Below are 18,705 nucleotides of genomic sequence, written 5' to 3'. Positions count from 1 at the left end.
CAGGTTATGTGACCGATTTACTCAAAATCAATGTTGGGTCAAAGAACTACACTGGCTGCATAGGACACACCTCTTTTTATTGCATTTTAATACTTTAAATATTTTATATTAATATTTTGATGGAAAAATGTGCTTATTTCTTCAATACCTTCCAGGTCATGTGACCGATTTACTCAAAATCAATGTTGGGTCAAAGAACTACACTGGCTGCATAGGACACACCTATTTTTATTGCATTTTAATACTTTAAATATTTTATATTAATAATTGTATGTGAAAATTAGCTTATTTCTTCAATAACTAATGACTCAAAATCACTTTATGAATTGAATACAAGTCTGTACACAATAGAAACAGCTCTTTATATCGGATAATATTACATCCTCTATTTAATATTAATATTTCTATTAAAAAAATCAGGTTTTTTTTCTAGAGCTTCCCTGTCATGTGACCCAGTGATTAATGATCAGAAAGTAATACAAACAAGGCTACACAGGACACATGTTTTACTAATCGTCATCATTGAGCACATTTCAAGTATTACTTGCACAAAGGACAATTCCAATATCCTGTCTCTGCCTTTTTAAAGTCTCTGCTGTCCATTGCCAGGCACTGGGCATGGTACCATCGTTCACAGTCATCACACTGAACCTGTTGAAGTGAAAGAAATAGTGTATTTATATATTTGTACCTTAGATTACCATTCAGTTGTCTTAATACTTAAGTGTTAATGAGGAATCAGCTGACACAATCACCTGCTCCTTAAAACCCACTGCCTGTGTTTTAACATGCTCTATTGTTTATTTTTTATTTTTTTATTTTTATTGTTTCTATCTTTTACATTTTTTTTATTTAAGTATTCCATTAATGTGTGTTGCATGTTTTAAATGTATTGTATTTAGTTGTTTAAAATTAATTATGTGTTTGAGGTTGACTTTTAAAATCTGTCCAGGGACTACAGATGAAAAATAGCCTCTTGGCTAAGTCTGGCAGTTACAGAAATGTTAATTAATGTGCACTGTCCCTGTTAAATAAATGAATACATAAATGTATACATGACAATTCCACATTTTCTTCACAACAGCTCACCCAGTCTGTGATGGGAGATCCAGATCCTGGAGGCCTTAAGGCAGCACACATAGCACAATAAGTGTGCTCATCAAAGACTGAAACAAGATAACAATACATGTATGTCAGCTTCTATATACACATACATATACATACATACATATATATATACATACAGACACCCATATATATATATACACATATTCATATTTATTTACCTGATGCCTCAAGGATTTCGAGAGCCAGTTCTCTCCTCTCCCGTTTCATGTATTTCTTCGAACACTCGAAATTCACATTCGGGATCAGAGGGAAGGACTCCATGACTGCCTTTGCCATCTAAACAAACAACACTTATGTTATGGAGGGTTTTTCTTCTTTATTGTATAGTAATACAGATACAGACAAAAACATGAGACACATTATAGAAGACATCCACCCTTGACTAGAATGCCTCCCAAAACCTTTGAGTATTGATATAGACCGGTCCTATTATTGGAATTTTGAGATATTTGGAAGCAAAGTTTTGTCAATTAAACTTTCTGTGTTCAAGTGAATACTACATTAGTATTAAATAACTGTTAATTTAAGTTCAGCAATGTTGTGTCATAATCCAATTGTTGTCAGTTGTGAAAAATACAATAAACAACAACATGATATCGTCAATATACTGTATATTGTCCATTGGCCAACCTGCCTGCTAAATATTATGGGGATCAGCATCGGCCTTTAAAAAACCTTTATCGGTCAACAACTACTTTTGACAGTTTTTTTAATCCGCCCTTGCATTCAAAAACTGTCTTTCACATTAAAAACTCTGCTTGTTAACTGGATGAAAACAGAATCTCTTCAGCTCACCTTCACAACAACGACACCACAGCTACATCCATCCGTTTGAAGTGGGTGGCCCATAACGCCTCCCTTCCACTTAACATCCACCCAGTCTGTTATGCTGTGGCGTGTCCTCCTCACCCTGAAGTACTCCCTGAGAAAGGATCATGTTAACACACTTTACATTTCTAATGATGTGGCTCCTAAAGATAATGTAAGAGAAATTCATACTGTTTGTATTCAGCATATGACCATTTATTTATATAAGAGGCAGCCACAGGTCAGCTATAGATATCACTGTCTGAACACAGACTGTATCACACTGTTTAAAATGCTTTCAATGCTGTTTGTGAGTATGAATATAACTAAATGTGACACATTTTTTACGTTTAAATATAGTTTTTACTTGAATTTTCAAATATCTATTGAATTTTGATTTACTGTATTCTTTTGGCAGCATGTTCGGAGTCATCAAGCTCTTTTATGCTTTGAGCTGGATCCACCAGCTCAAAGCATAAAAAAAACAAAAAAAGTAAAAGCACTTTTCATCAAAAAATATTGTTGGTTTCACTATGTAAGTCTTGTGCTTTAACAGAAATAATACAATGACAAAATAATTACAAACCAGCAACTTCCAGTGGTTGTTGTTGACAAGTACAAAGGACAGGACAGCTTCATAGTTGTCAAAGTTGACCTATAATGGCATCAAATAAAGGATTAAAACAAACTTGAAGGCTAAGGTAAAAATAACAACAACATTAGTCTGACAATGATGTTCTTGTGCCATTCATTTGTTGTGCTTAAAACAAGTGTTGGTATGGGAATTCAATAGTAAGTAGATTTATCAGGTGATTTAACTAATGAGTATAGTTTCAGAGAGGATAAAGTAAAATAATCTCAGCTAATTTCCTATTTAAGACCTTCACTCCATGTACCTAATGTGTGAGTGTGAGCCCACAAATCAAATCCACACCTACTTCCCCCTACAGCATCACCATGCACAAACACAACACACCACACACATAAACATACACAGACCACACACATTACCTTCGGTAAACTGTGAGATATTAGCTGAGTTCTGTCCCCGAACAAAATGACACTTGCTGTGTAGTGATTTAGCAAGTAAATTTTGTTCAGAACGGCGAATTTGTCGGCAGCAACATGAAACACGCCTTCAATTACCTGGCAAAAAAGATCATAACAATTTGCCAATTAATGCATATTCCCAGTTATACTGAACTTTCATTTCCTGCAACTTTGAGAATCTTGTGACTGACAAAAGTATCTAGACATTTTGGGGAGAAATCGTTAAATGCTAGATAAAGAAAATAACACAGTGTAGAGTGAAACTTCAGACACTTGAAACATGTAGTACCTCCCCTGTCAACCACTGGTGGGGTCGAAGTGAGCATAGCTCACAGTGGCGGATAAGCAAGATGCGTCCTTTCATCTGTGAGGGGAGCACTGCCACGACCACCTCTGTGTCCTTTTTTTTCCACAGCCAGGTCAACTGCAAGTTAGGATTGAGGGGAAATAGATGCAGTCTGTTTAATATGGACACTTGAGGAATCTTTTAACCCTCCGGTATCACTCTGGACATTTTTGTCCCGAATGACTTATTAGGGTAGTGCACTTGAATGACACCAGAGGGTTAACAATCTTGAATTTTTGGGTGAAGGCCTTGTTTTTGTATATGCACCATCAAAGCTACATGCACAAAATATAATTAAACTGTCCATGTTTATGCATTTAACCTCAGTCCCTTTTAGAGTTTTCACTAAATGACATTAAACAGGCTGCTCAGGAACAGAAACTGTAATTGCAGTTTAAAGTCTGATTTGGAAATCTAGTTTCTGTTCTAAGTTTGTAAGCTGTATTTACATTTTTCATCTTCATATTCTCCCCCTACAACATGCACCTAATCATCTTGGGTTATAATACTTCATGTCCTTTGTCCTTCACCTCACTCTTTACCAATTTAGTCCATGCTTTACTTTCTGACAATATTTACTTATTCCATTGTTACAATTAAAATGCTGGAGAACAATTTACACACTTTGAACATAGTAAGTCTTAGAGAAACTCACATTTCCCTGTGCATCTTTTTCCTGTTGGTCCACTTTTCTTTTCTTCACCTTTGTGGCAGGTGGGCTCTTGGGGTTGGGTAGTGCTTTTGGTGGATTGAAGTACTTGGACTTGGACTTGGAGTGACCAGCAGAACTTTCCCGCTTGTTCCACTGTTCCTCGTGGTCATCATCTGGCCTGCTAGGATGCCCAAAGTTTTTGTCCAGAATATGCATTGGCAGATTGTGTTGCTCAATGTGCTCTACGTATCTTCCTTGTATTGAGGCATACATTTTGGAGACAAACTCAGCTGGTCTCAGGTACTTTTTTTTTAAAAGGATGGAGTGTTTGACCAACCCAAACCAGAGCTCAACATGGCAGTTGGTATCCCTGGTTTTATGACTTCCATCTTTTTTTGAGGTACCTTTTCTATGTCGCGACAGATCCCCAAGCAACAAACCACTCCACAATGGGAAGATCCCCATGTAGTTTTTGAACAGTGCATCAATGACACCAGGACAGAGGTAGTGGTTTTTTACCTGAACAGCATCGTCAGAGAGAATGTCACACTCTGCTTGGTCCCGCCTGACTTGAAAAGCTTGTGTAAAAGGGGACTTTCCAATAATGCTATGAGCATTTGTTTCCATTTTGCTTTCCTCCTCTCCCATTACATGTCCACTTTCCTCCAGTTTCAAGTCCCGAGTTTGCAAAATGCACTTGTCGAGGTACATTTTGCTCTGTTTCACCGAATAAGTGTACTCCTCTGCATCAAAAAGCACACACATATGATAAAAAACATTAAGGGCTTCCTGCATACTTGTGCAGTTCAGGATGTACGCAAAACAGAATGTTGCATATTCCTGTGTGCCTCTGTCTACAGTTTTTTTCCCAAATGCTTGTGACACAGCCTTCATGATATGAGCAGAGCACAGATGCAGCACAGTGAAGTTAGGAATCAGTTCAGTTTGTCCAGACACTATCTCAAATGCTCTGTCAAGGTACACTGACATATTTTCCCTGTTAAAAGACAGAAGCACACTGTTTATCAGAGCCCAACTATAATCTGTCTCAACCTGTGCTATCTTTCTTTTTGTTATGTAAGACAACTTTCTTTTAAATTCCATGAGCCAATGGGAAATAGATGGAATGGAATGGCTGTTGGTGATCAGTTCTGTGACAGGCAAGGGAGGCTTATCCTTACCCATTCCGGGCAAAACCAAAGCATAATACAAGACCCGCTTATTTTGATCAGGAATTTTCTGTATCACGCTGCCTGTGGCATCAAGGTAGAGAGTCGTAGGTATTGGCTTTTTCAAGTGCTCAGTCAATATCTTTATTCCAGCATCTGTGTATAAATGTACAGCAAACGGATCAATTTGTAGGTGCTGAAGATAGCCTTTTGATGATGCATGACTGCTGCTCTCTTTGATTATTTTTTGAGTCAACATGAGCATCATGTCATCGTGGAGCCTTGCACTTTTCTTCACTTCAGAGGATATTTTCTTTAACACGTCTTTGGTGAGGCTTCTGCTTATGTTACCAGCCATTATTTCCTCTACTGGTGTCTGTCTTAACATAGTGTAATAATAATTACTGACACCACTGGTTAAGGCTTTGGAAATTGTTCCTCTTCTTGTGTATTTTGCTGGTCTAAATCGCCTTTGATTTTTATGGTGTATAACTTCACCAATGCGCATGACTTTAAAAATAATTTTTTTATCCGTTGATTTTGGCCTGTTCTTTTTTGAGAAACTGTAGACAGCGTTGCATCCATTAAATGTGCATTTTGCAGAGGCACAGAAAAATGGCGAATTCTTTTTACGGCTATCATTTGTCTTAACATGCTGGTATTTGAAAGCAAGTGTGCAGCATGGATTATTTTTCAAAAATTCTTGATATAATGTATCAGTCCAGGGGGGACGGAGTTTTTTTTTGCCATGTTTAGGTTTAATTTTGTTCCATTGTTTTCTTGTCATGGCAATTTTGAACTTTTTTGGCCCTGCTTTGCACTTTCTGTTCATTGTTGTTGTCATTTCGGTGGCTGTCTCTGTACTTTGTTGGTCTGACTCTTCTGTGTCTATCTCAGACTGTGGCTGTACGTTACTTATTTCCCTGTCATCCTGACTTGTGTCCTCGTCTTCCTCACCCGTAGGTGCGCTGTAACACTGTTTTTCTTCATCATTCTTATCTTCATCTTTCCCCACAGGCTCTGTCCCTGTTTTTCGTTTGTTCCTTTTTCGTTTTTTATCCTTTTCTGGCCCTTTCTTGTCCTTGCCTGTTTGTCCCTTTCCGTTCATTGTTGTTGTCATTTCGGTGGCTGTCTCTGTACTTTGTTGGTCTGACTCTTCTGTGTCTATCTCAGACTGTGGCTGTGTGTTACTTATTTCCCTGTCATCCTGACTTGTGTCCTCGTCTTCCTCACCCGTAGGTGCGCTGTAACACTGTTTCTTGATACTGTGCTGTCCATCTCTCCCTCTTTCACTGACATATTTTCCTAAATACAAACATTACAAAAGTACAAAATCTCATTTAATTACTGTATCTCTTATCGTAAGACTACAATGCAACTTTAAGCAATCTGCCATCCTTGGGTCAATTACAGTAAATTCTGTTAACATCCTACTGTGATGCAGTATTTAATTAAATAAGCACATTAACCCTTATGCCTCCCTAAGGAAATGTATTATCCATGCCACTGTTTAATTTTGCGAGCATTCTGATTGTGTTAAGAATATGGCACGACATTTGGTAAAGATGTGTTTTTTTGGAAACATGTTCTTAATAAGTGTATGTGTAATCAAAATAGTGACTTTCAAATCCCTAGCGACAAAAATAAAAATGAATGAACATTTGATAATTATGATCAGCACTGAATTTGGTTAAAAATATGTAAGTAATTGAAAGTGGAACAAAAATATTAACATAGCCTATAATATCTTTATTACAGTATTTTTAGATGAGGAAATTTTTGTCGTTAGTGTTTTCAAAGTAACGTTTTTAAAAAGGGATTCACAAGGGTTAAGCTTCAACTTAAAAGCCTCTGGGGCAGAGTCCTGCATGGGTCCAGTTTTGCAAATCTGCACCCACCCGAACCCTCGCAGCTCAGTAGCTACCGCGAACCGACCGTTACATGCAATTATCTTCAAGTCAAATCTGGACCCGACCTGTTGATATAACCTGTTGACCCACGACCCGACCCGTTGTGAATTTGGGGGGGGGGGGGGCTAGTGGAGTACTTCGTGACCACAGAGCGTGAACGTTGTGATCAGCTGTTTTAGAGCAGTTCTCCAGTGAAGGGGGGGAGTCTCCCTCCGCAGCCGGTTGGCGTAGTTTTGGCACAATTCCGTTGTACAGACCGACGTTAACAGCAGCCCGGTCTGTGCACACGGAGACCGACTCTGTCGTCCGGTGATCTAACCGCCTTCTGGAAAAGCTTCACAAGTACGTCGGTACGCAAATGCGCTTTGTGACACAAGTGACCGTACGCAATTCAGATTGTTGCCGCGCATGCGTACCTGCGTACCAGTTATGTGCACCCCTGGATATAGGCCTACATGTATGTTTTGCCCGTTACACAACTATTTTGCGGGTTATCCGCCGGGTATCCGAGGCAGGACTCTGCTCTGGGGCTCATCAAAGTTATTTTTTAACAGTACCTGCTTGAAGCACCTCAGTCCGGACTCCACGTCGGTCTTCACCCCAGATGACCCTCAACCACTTAAGATGCTCTTTCTTATTACTTTTAAACACTGTAAGTGTAACTGAGGACCACTGTTCAGTTGTAACATTAACTTCACTAAAACCATGAGAAATTAAAGACCTGGTGATGAAATCTCTACCTCCTGCTTGTTGCCAGAGGTCTAAAGCTTTCTTTGTTTTGCCTTTTTTGAAGCGCACCATTTTTAGATCAAACAATGTGATCTGGTTTCTAAAATGTCTTCTTCTTCTTCTTCTTCTTCTTCTTCTTCTTCTTCTTCTTCTTCTTCTTCTTCTTCTTCTTCTTCTTCTTCTTCTTCTTCTTCTTCTTCTTCTTCTTCTTCTTCTTCTTCTTCTTCTTCTTCTTCTTCTTCTTCTTCTTCTTCTTCTTCTTCTTCTTCTTCTTCAAATGCAATACAAAGAGGTGTGTCCTATGCAGCCAGTGTAGTTCTTCGACCCAACATTGATTTTGAGTAAATCGGTCATATGACCTGGAAGCTATTGAAGAAATAAGCTAATTTTTCCATCAAAATATTAATATAAAATATTTAAAGTATTAAAATGCAATAAAAAGAGGTGTGTCCTATGCAGCCAGTGTAGTCCTTTGACCCAACATTGATTTTGAGTGATTAGGTCACATGACCTGGAAGCTATTGAAGAAATAGGCACATTTTTCCATCAAAATATTAGTATAAAATATTTAAAGTATTAAAATGCAATAAAAAGAGGTGTGTCCTATGCAACCAGTGTAGTTCTTTGACCCAACATTGATTTTGAGTGATTAGGTCACATGACCTGGAAGCTATTGAAGAAATAAGCACATTTTTCCATCAAAATATTAATATAAAATATTTAAAGTATTAAAATGCAATAAAAATAGGTGTGTCCTATGCAACCAGTGTAGTTCTTTGACCCAACATTGATTTTGAGTAAATCGGTCACATGACCTGGAAGGTATTGAAGAAATAGGCTCATTTTTCCATCAAAATATTAATATAAAAATATTTAGAGTGTTAAAATACAATAAAAAGAGGTGTGTCCTATGCAGCCAGTGTAGTTCTTCGACCCAACATTGATTTTGAGTAAATCGGTCATATGACCTGGAAGGTATTGAAGAAATAAGCTAATTTTTCCATCAAAATATTAATATAAAAATATTTAAAGTATTAAAATGCAATAAAAAGAGGTGTGTCCTATGCAGCCAGTGTAGTTATTTGACCAAACATTGATTTTGAGTAAATCGGTCACATGACCTGGAAGGTATTGAAGAAATAGGCACATTTTTCCATCAAAATATTAATATAAAATATTTAAAGTATTAAAATGCAATAAAAAGAGGTGTGTCCTATGCAGCCAGTGTAGTCCTTTGACCCAACATTGATTTTGAGTGATTAGGTCACATGACCTGGAAGCTATTGAAGAAATAGGCACATTTTTCCATCAAAATATTAATATAAAATATTTAAAGTATTAAAATGCAATAAAAAGAGGTGTGTCCTATGCAACCAGTGTAGTTCTTTGACCCAACATTGATTTTGAGTAAATCGGTCACATGACCTGGAAGGTATTGAAGAAATAAGCTAATTTTTCCATCAAAATATTAATACAAAAATATTTAAAGTATTAAAATGCAATAAAAAGAGGTGTGTCCTATGCAGCCAGTGTAGTTCTTTGACCCAACATTGATTTTGAGTAAATCGGTCACATGACCTGGAAGGTATTGAAGAAATAGGCTCATTTTTCCATCAAAATATTAATATAAAAATATTTAGAGTGTTAAAATACAATAAAAAGAGGTGTGTCCTATGCAGCCAGTGTAGTTCTTTGACCCAACATTGATTTTGAGTAAATCGGTCACATGACCTGGAAGGTATTGAAGAAATAAGCTCATTTTTCCATCAAAATATTAATATAAAAATATTTAAAGTATTACAATGCAATACAAAGAGGTGTGTCCTATGCAGCCAGTGTAGTTCTTTGACCCAACATTGATTTTGAGTAAATCGGTCACATGACCTGGAAGGTATTGAAGAAATAAGCAAATGTTTCCATCAAAATATTAATATAAAAATATTTAAAGTATTAAAATGCAATAAAAAGAGGTGTGTCCTATGCAACCGGTGTAGTCCTTTGACCCAACATTGATTTTGAGTGATTAGGTCACATGACCTGGAAGGTATTGAAGAAATAAGCACATTTTTCCATCAAAATATTAATATAAAAATATTTAAAGTATTAAAATGCAATAAAAAGAGGTGTGTCCTATGCAGCCAGTGTAGTTCTTTGACCCAACATTGATTTTGAGTAAATCGGTCATATGACCTGGAAGGTATTGAAGAAATAGGCTTATTTTTCCATCAAAATATTAATATAAAATATTTAGAGTGTTAAAATACAATAAAAAGAGGTGTGTCCTATGCAGCCAGTGTAGTTCTTTGACCCAACATTGATTTTGAGTAAATCGGTCACATGACCTGGAAGGTATTGAAGAAATAGGCTCATTTTTCCATCAAAATATTAATACAAAATATTTAAAGTATTAAAATGCAAAAAAAAGAGGTGTGTCCTATGCAGCCGGTTTAGTCCTTTTACCCAACATTGATTTTGAGTTATTAGGTCACATGACCTGGAAGGTATTGAAGAAATAAGCAAATGTTTCCATCAAACATATTAATAAAACGTATTTAAAGTATTAAAATGCAATAAAAAGAGGTGTGTCCTATGCAGCCGGTTTAGTCCTTTGACCCAACATTGATTTTGAGTTATTAGGTCACATGACCTGGAAGGTATTGAAGAAATAAGCAAATGTTTCCATCAAACATATTAATAAAACGTATTTAAAGTATTAAAATGCAATAAAAAGAGGTGTATTCAATAAATGTATGCTCTAGAGTCAATTTGCTTCACATTCACACGATCGAGAAGCTGTCGATTTATTAAAAATAACAGTTTTCTTGTCTAATTGTAAAAGTCATTTGTTGATGGTCCCTAAGTGAAAGCCTCGTTTCGCGGAGAAGATCTCCCCGTTAAACTGACGCTGCTGGCGGGTCCGGGAAACTGACGCTGCTGGCTGGTCCGCGAATGTCCGTCGAATATACAACCTAAAACTAAATTCACCGCGGTAGATAACTCAAACATATCCAGGGTATGTTGAACTGGCTTCGTAGAAGAGGGCACAGGTAGCAGCGCTAATGTCAAAGGCACAAACATTATATTTGTATTTTACCAGGATGCGACAAAAGTATTTGGGAAGGCTTATAGTCTACACTACAGTACCCGCCGCCCCTGCAGACAGAGGACAGGTGAAGGGTGCGTTCACACCTGCCTTGTATAGTCCGGTTGAATCGAACCCTGGTGCGGTTCATTTGGGTCGGTGTGAACAGAATCCGAGACCTCTTAAGTGAACTAAACAACCGGACTCTGGTCCGCTAAAATAGGTGGTCTCGGAGCGCTTGCTTGCGAACTCTGGAGCGGTTCATTGCTGGTGTGAACGCAGTCAACTACATAAAAGTAAGAACACCTGTCGTCGGTGAAACGCCCTCCTTACTGCAGAACGTCTCTCATGTGTTATAATGTTTTTTAACTGACGTTGTCTGATGTGATTATACAGACACTAGCGGCCGCGCGGCCGCTAGTGTCTGTTGATCTCCAGATTAACAGCAGCATGAGAATAACCTGCCGAAAGTGCCGATGCTCCATGGCGGAGGCTCCGGTAGAAATGGGCGGGATTTGCGTTTTTACCATGGTTTTTACCCCCTTAATGTCTGACCAATGGTTGAACAGCATTTCCGTGCACATGATTTGTGTTTAAAGTTTATAGTCCGTTTGAGTTTTGCCCGTGTGAACGCAAACCGAACCTTCTGAAAAATGAAACAATGTAACAAACTGTGGTCTGGTGCGCACCAGAACACGGACTATTAGGTGTGAATGCACCTTAGACAAACAATAACGAATATTACAATATATCATTAATACAATAGAATGCAATCCCAATAAAAAAAAGGTCTTGGCCCGTTTATCTTTCAACAGTTTAGCTTAAAGGGCTGAGAGTGCACTTTAGATAAGTATAAGGTTAGCAACATGCTCTAAGCCTTGCTGTGCCCCTAACTTGGCCGACAAGTCCAGCAACTAATTTATAAATGTTACATGCCGCCAAAGAAAAGAAACAGGAAACGTGAGTAATGACATGTCTTACAACGAATAAACGAACAGCAGATGTTTGAACAGTAGAGCCAGAACAATAGTGAAAAGCAGGAGTGACAAAAAGACTGATGATTTTATTCTTTACAAATAGCCTAAGTTTTGTTATGGGGTCAATTGGTATTGAGTGTTGTAATCATGCCAGTTTTTTAGGTCTAGCAGTCATGTTTTCAAAATAAAAACTAATGTAGCTTAGTTCATTATTTAGCTTTATTGTGGTCAGTTATTTGGTTTGGATTCTCACTTTTCTCATAAAGGCCTATCTACAGTAACAGGTGTATAGTTTTTGTATTTACCTTTTCTTTCTTCTTTGTTCATAATAAAGGTTTTTTAAATAATTTGATTTAAAACTAATAAATTAAACTTTGTGAACAAATTCCGGTTGTGGAGGACGGTTCTTATCAGTCACTTTATATTCCTGCTGAACATTCTATCTTCAGATGTATTCAAACCATTATCTAAAATGGATATTGTAGAGCCGATGAACGGGAGTCAGTCAGAGGCAGTGCATTCAGAATGGATTTCCACACTTTATTATTATTAATCCAGACAACGTGAGTACATGAGCTGCTCTGTGTAACCAGCTAGCATGAATGAACTCTCACCCCGGTACCCTCACTAACGGGTCCGGGTTGCAACACACACTATAAAACAGTGAATTATGTCCCGTAACTGTCACCACAATATACTATTAAACCAAATTAACTTTCCCCAAACTTCATTTTCACAGAAACATATTTTGTTTCCAGATAGTATCCTACTTAAATCTTGTTTCTATAATGACAGAAACAACAACAACAACCTTATTTTTGTGTAAATGTGTTTAGGTTATTATTATTTTTAAAGTACATTTAATACAGTTCACAGGCAGTTGTATTCACAGATCACTGTTAATACTCCTGTACTGAACCCTAGAGACAGTAGGTGGCAGCAGATAATCAAAGTGGATAATGTGCTTTGCTGCAGGATTAGGAACTAATACCCAACTCGAGCAAAGACATACTATGATTGCATAGTTACATCAGCTTTGTTAGATTTACTAGTGATTGAAACTAGTATTATAGTGGAACAAATAGTATTATCAATCAGCAAAAAATAAAATCTCAAAACACCACAACAGATACATCTTAGTTTTTTATTGATCCTACACCAATCTTTTTTTAAATGTAGACTACTCGATTGCCCTTCAGAAAAAGCAGACCTAACATAAAGCACAGTCAAAATACTGTTAGTCCATCCAACCCCTATTGTATAACACAATTCGTGGTTGATATATTGAAACTAATGATATGTGCCTTTGGTTGTGTTTATTTGACAGTGAAAACGGACCAGAGACGTTGTGATTGATGGTATTTTAGACCAGTAATCCAAGAGAACACCCATGTTTTTAGCCCTCACACGACATTACATAACCAATTCTACCCATCATGCATCTGTTGACTACCTTAAGCACAGGTTCAACAACAAAGCAATCTATAAGTTTGCAGTTGCCAGTGTGTCTGCTCAGCATTTCATCTTCTGATATTTATATATTATATATTTTTGACTTTTAATGTTCCCTCAATGACATTTGACAATTCATAACAGTGTTTAAAAAAGTAAGTGATTGATTGATTGAAAATTGTACTAACAGATTGCAGAATGGGTACAATACAGTACAGCTCAATACACACAATTGTTAAGGGGATGAAGACCAGAGAAATACTTTCGTCTTGTTTACATCAGGGTCCCCCATTTGAATTCATCATAACATATATGACATACATGACATACAGATAGATTTCATTTTAGATTAATTTTCAATTCATCATAACTAGGGGTGTAACGGTTCACAGAAGTCACGGTTCGGTTCGTACCTCGGTTTGGAGGTCACGGTTCGGTACAACAAGAAAAAGCAAAAATAAAGTCCCAAATGCATAATTCCAGGTTTGTTGTTATTTATGTTTGAACAGTAGTGCAAGTTTCAGTTTAAAAATAAAGAACTCTGACATTTTGAATAATTAACTGTATTAAACAGTTAAAAACAAACCATACACAGTACACTCAGATGGCCATATTATCTATAATGGCTGATGTCAAACAAAAAGGTTTCATCAAGCTGTACAACTAAAAAGAATGTCTTGAAAATATGACATCATAAATAATAAGAAAGTGTTTCAAGAGCGCAAAGTCGTTGAAAAACATGTGCCAAAAGCTTCCGTTATTTATTTTGGTCTGATTGATTGATTGATTGAAAAGTTTATTAACAGCTTGTATATTGGGTACAGTACAGTACAGCTCAAAACATACAATTGTTAAGGGGATGCAGACCAGAGAAAGACTTTCGTCTTGTTTACATCAGGGTCCCCCATTTCCAATTCATCATATCATTTAAGACATATTTGACATACAGATGGCTTATTTACAATTTACATACAGGTGGTTTTTTACATACAGATTACTTATTTACAATTTTCATTTTAGATTTCGTTCTAATACATCCTAACCGGACATTTAAGACACACCAAGTCTACAGATATACAGTTAGTAACAGAGTCTAAAATGCGAGTATATACATAGATGGGGGGGGGGAAGCTGTCCATTGAACGACAGGTTGAGATTTGTACCATTACCGGGGCCAGTTTTGCAATGCTCTCCCCCGAAGGTGCTCTTTAAGAGAGGTTTTGAAGGTAAGTATAGTTTTACTTTCCTTTACAGTTGTGGGAAGAGCGTTCCACCTTGATGTGGCATAATTGCGAAACGTGTATTCCCCCTTTTTTGTGCCAAATCTGGGTTTCACATGATTTGTGGAGCTCCCTCTGGTGTTATGATCATGGTATTCCTTGACCTTTGGGAAGAATTTTGACATGTACATGGGTACCATAGAGGTGTAGTGGATCTTGTAGACCAGGCCCATTGCAAGTAGTTCTACTCTGTCGTCTACTCTAAGCCATCCTAGGTTGTCAAAGTGGGCAGAGGTGAGGTGGGTTCTAGATGAAAGGTCAAGCAGTAGTCTGACCAGTTTATTTTGCGATGTTTGAAGTTTTATTTTTAGCGCCTTGGAGGTGCTATGGTACCATGACGTGCAAGCATAGTCATAGTACCCTTGAATGAGTGCTCCTGCCAGAGTTTTCAGGGTGTTTTTGTTTACCAGAGAGGAGATCCGGTATAGGAATCTAGTTCTTTGATTGACTTTTTTTATTACATTGGATGCCATTTTGTCACAGGAGAGGTTTGCCTCAAGAATAGATCCTAGGTATGTAATTTCCTTCTTACTTGTGACAATAATGTCGCCCACTGCAACTGAGAAGTCGTCGGATTTGCTGAGATTATGTTTCGAACCGAAGAGAATGGACTCTGTTTTACCCAGGTGTAATGATAATTTATTATCGGCGAGCCAGGTGCAGATTCTGCCGAGCTCGGAGCTGAGGGTTTTTTCAACCTGCAACCTGTTCCTGTCAGAGACCAGCAGGGCTGAGTCGTCCGCGAACAGGAACAAGTTGCAGTCACATGCTGATGACATGTCATTTACATAAATTAGGAACAGTAACGGACCTAATATGCTTCCTTGTGGAACACCACAGCTCACTGGGAGGGGGGGGGACAGAGTACCGTTTACCTCCACCATCTGTTCTCTCCCCTCCAGGTAGGATTGCATCCAGCTCACCGATAGTTTATCAAAACCAATTGCTTTTAGCTTGTCAATCAGAATGGGGTGATTGACAGTGTCGAAAGCCTTTTGTAGGTCCAGCATCACCATGCCGCAGTACTTGCCCTCGTCCACCTCTTGTTTGATGTGGTCGCTCAAATAAAGAAGGCATGTGTCAGTGGAGTGGGATGTTCTAATCGAAATACCCACAATCGAAATATTGGATTGTTCTTTCTTAGTAAGATCCAATTTTCATTACAATTGTAGTCTTACCTTGACTTGAAGATGAAGTCCATGCTATCCTTCTGGACAACAATCTCTATTACTTTTTTGTAAAAGTCCTCCTTATCTTCCTGTAGTTTCAAAAGTCTAGTTTGTTGTTTGCGTCTACCGTCTCTGCGTAGAATAACAGTAGCAACAAGGACCTGTGGGCTCACGTGCGCCCCCTTCAGTGCGGCAGAGGTTATGGCTGCCTCCCCTGGTGCTTTTTTCATTGCCGTTGTACGGCGAGCCTAAATATCATATATACGTGAAATAAGTTATTTAGAGACTATGGATGGCGAGGATAAATGTAATATTACATTGGTGACCTACAGTGAGATGGTAACAGGCATGCGCTTAGTGCCCGCTTTCCAGCCAGTTTCTGTGGGGTGAAGCATTCTGAGTTGAGGCAGAGCTCATCTGTGCCTCACCTCACCCCACAGTAACTGGCTTGAGCGCGCTCACAAAATAAGTGCCCGCGCTAAATTAGTGCCCGCGCTCCAGCAAGTTACTGTGGTTTATGTGAGGCAGAGCTCGTCCCTGCCTCACTTCTCATCGCTACCCGCGTAGTTGTAGCGGAGCTCGGCAAATTTGCTGATTTTGACTATAAAAAGCGATTGGAATCATACATAAATCACATTTACAACACAGATCAGTGGAGACATTTTATTATTATTACTATTTAGTTTTTCTTTAGTTATTTTTCCGTTACATTGTAGTATGACCAGTCTATGAGTATGGCAGGTGAGGCTCTGCCTCCCCTGACTGCACGTCGCTGATGCAGATTCTGCCGAGTTCCGAGCTGAGGGTTTTCAACCTGCAACTTGTTCCTGTCAGAGACCAGCAGGGCTGAGTCGTCCGCGAACAGGAACAAGTTGAAGTCACAAGCTGACGACATGTCATTTGCATAAATTAGGAACAGTAATGGTCCTAGTATGCTTCCTTGTGGAACACCACAGCTCACTGGGAGGGGGGGGGGACAGAGTACCGTTCACCTCCACCATCTGTTCTCTCCCCTCCAGGTAGGATTGCATCCAGCTCACCGATAGTTTATCAAAACCAATTGCTTTTAGCTTGTCAATCAGAATGGAGTGATTGACAGTGTCGAAGGCCTTTTGTAGGTCCAGCATCACCATGCCGCAGTACTTGCCCACGTCCACCTCTTCTTTGATGTGGTCGCTCAAATAAAGAAGGCATGTGTCAGTGGAGTGGGATGTTCTGAAGCCAGATTGGAATTCGTAAATTAGATTTTTTTCCGCGAGGTACCTTTCGACCTGTTCGTATACTATTTTTTCCATGACAATCGAGATGGAGGTAAGTATAGAAACAGGGCGGTAGTTGCCTGGGTCCAATTTGCTGCCCTTTTTGTGCAGGGGGGTTACTCTCTCAATTTTGAAGTCTTTGGGTACTTTTCCCTGTTTTATGGAGAGGTTAATTATGTGAGCTATGACTGGTGAGATGGCGGTTGCTGTGTCTCTGAGGAATTTGGAGGGGATATTGTCATGGCCAGTGGCCTTGTTAGGTTGGAGGGCGCTCAGTTTTTTGTGTACCTCAGCTGTTGTTACCATTACTAGTTTGAAATCATCTTTGCGGACCCCTAGGTTATTGTAGTAGGCTAGGATGTGTTCTACCCCAAAATGCCCTGAGTGGGAGGGTAGTTTATTTACCAGTGTTGTGGCTATGTTTGTGAAGAAAATGTTTAAGTAATTGGCCACATCCAGCTAGTCTGTGATGAGCGTGTTATCTGTCTTTATGTTTATGTTTGAAAATCTGGTTTTAAGTTTTTTACTGCAGCCTAGTTGATTATTGAGTAATTTCCAAAGTTCACAGGGTTTATTTTTGTTTTCCTCAGTTTTGTTATTGATGAAATTATTTTTTGCAGTTTTGATCATGGAGCTTACGTCATTTCTAAGTAGGCCTAATAGTAGTAGCCTAAAGAAAGTTAGACTTGGACTTTTCTGTCAAGACCTTGTATGAAACCCGTCTTGGTGTTGTTGAAGGTTCTGGAAAATTGCTGCGTTTTCTGTTAGTGTTATATTTTCTGCTACAGTACACAGCAAGTCACCTTTTTGGTGTACCATGTTGGCTGCTGGGTGAGTAAACAATGCCTGTGGTTTTATATAATTATGCTCTCAGCAAGGATGTTAAACTCCATCATCTTCCAAGAACACAAAAGCAGTATTTGTGCAGTATGACTATGTGTGGAGTTAATTTTGGTTGTTTATTCATTTATTTTCTATTTATTTATTTCAATCATTAAGCATTAAGCTACTTGTTTAGTTGTGCAGGTTGTCATGAAAACCCATCCATCATGGGGTGTCAGACCTCTCATTGGGAAGGGAAGAAATGTCCCACTGGAGCCAAGTTTACTATTCACAAGGCTTCCCGACCCCTGTGAGCTGTGGAGATTTACTTTATTAACAGGCACAAACATGGAGGGAGGATGCTGCTAGTTGTATCTTGGCTAATATAAGGCCTTGGAGCATCTACACATAACATTTTAGTAAAAAGTTCACGTTGAACAAAAGACTGCCACACACTGTGCTCTTCACTTGCAGTCAGAGATATTTAATAACAACGTTTGGTAACATAGGCCTTCATCAGGGCATTTTGTCAATCTACAGAAGTAGGCTCTTCAGTGAAATTATCATGTAAAGTAAACAGAGAATGTTCTCTGGGTTTCTAACCCAGAGAAAGGAGTGGTTTCAAAAACATTACAATAGAAAATTGGCAAAAACACATTTTCACCAATCAACTCAAAGGTGAGTAAAACATTGCAAACCAAACCAAAAAACAGATTCACAGAAAGCTGCCACAGATTTCTCTTTCAACAGACCAGTGAATAGCATTTGGAAGATTTTTGTCCCACACACACACACACACACACACACACACACACACACACACACACACACACACACACACACACACACACACACACACACACACACACACAC

General features: G+C 38.5%; 1 protein-coding gene across 11 annotated transcripts; it reads right to left on the bottom strand.

Moving 5' to 3' along the window:
* Positions 1–484: 484 nt before the first annotated feature.
* Positions 485–8,031, bottom strand: LOC117549369. 11 transcript variants are annotated; one of them, XR_004569470.1, is made up of 9 exons: positions 7,620–8,031; positions 3,987–4,980; positions 3,275–3,409; positions 2,947–3,081; positions 2,338–2,590; positions 1,924–2,050; positions 1,287–1,404; positions 1,090–1,166; positions 485–651 (listed from the first exon to the last, which is right to left on the bottom strand). XR_004569470.1 is itself a non-coding variant. In XM_034221224.1 (8 exons), the coding sequence occupies exons 4-8, from the start codon at positions 2,572–2,574 to the stop codon at positions 541–543; spliced, it is 486 nt and encodes a 161-aa protein (XP_034077115.1). In that variant the 5' UTR covers positions 2,575–2,590; positions 2,947–3,081; positions 3,275–3,409; positions 3,987–7,274; the 3' UTR covers positions 485–540. The 11 variants fall into 11 exon arrangements, 4 of the variants coding, with proteins under 4 accessions (XP_034077115.1, XP_034077116.1, XP_034077114.1 ...); XR_004569465.1 differs by having other exon boundaries at positions 3,987–6,457; positions 7,620–8,029; XR_004569471.1 differs by having other exon boundaries at positions 3,987–4,726; positions 7,620–8,029.
* Positions 8,032–18,705: the final 10,674 nt, after the last annotated feature.

Source organism: Gymnodraco acuticeps, unplaced genomic scaffold (genome assembly GCF_902827175.1).
Source record: "Gymnodraco acuticeps unplaced genomic scaffold, fGymAcu1.1, whole genome shotgun sequence".
Classification (NCBI taxonomy): domain Eukaryota; kingdom Metazoa; phylum Chordata; class Actinopteri; order Perciformes; family Bathydraconidae; genus Gymnodraco; species Gymnodraco acuticeps.
This window is presented reverse-complemented; position numbering and strand designations above follow the sequence as displayed.

Coding starts and splice junctions, on each gene's coding strand:
- LOC117549369 (XM_034221225.1), bottom strand. CDS start 2,574: ATGAAGCTGTCCTGTCCTTTGTACTTGTCAACAACAACCACTGGAAGT. Junction 1,405..1,923: donor GTGGTGTCGTTGTTGTGAAG/GTGAGCTGAAGA, acceptor TTGTTTGTTTAG/ATGGCAAAGGCAGTCATGGA. Junction 1,167..1,286: donor CGAAATCCTTGAGGCATCAG/GTAAATAAATAT, acceptor ATCTTGTTTCAG/TCTTTGATGAGCACACTTAT.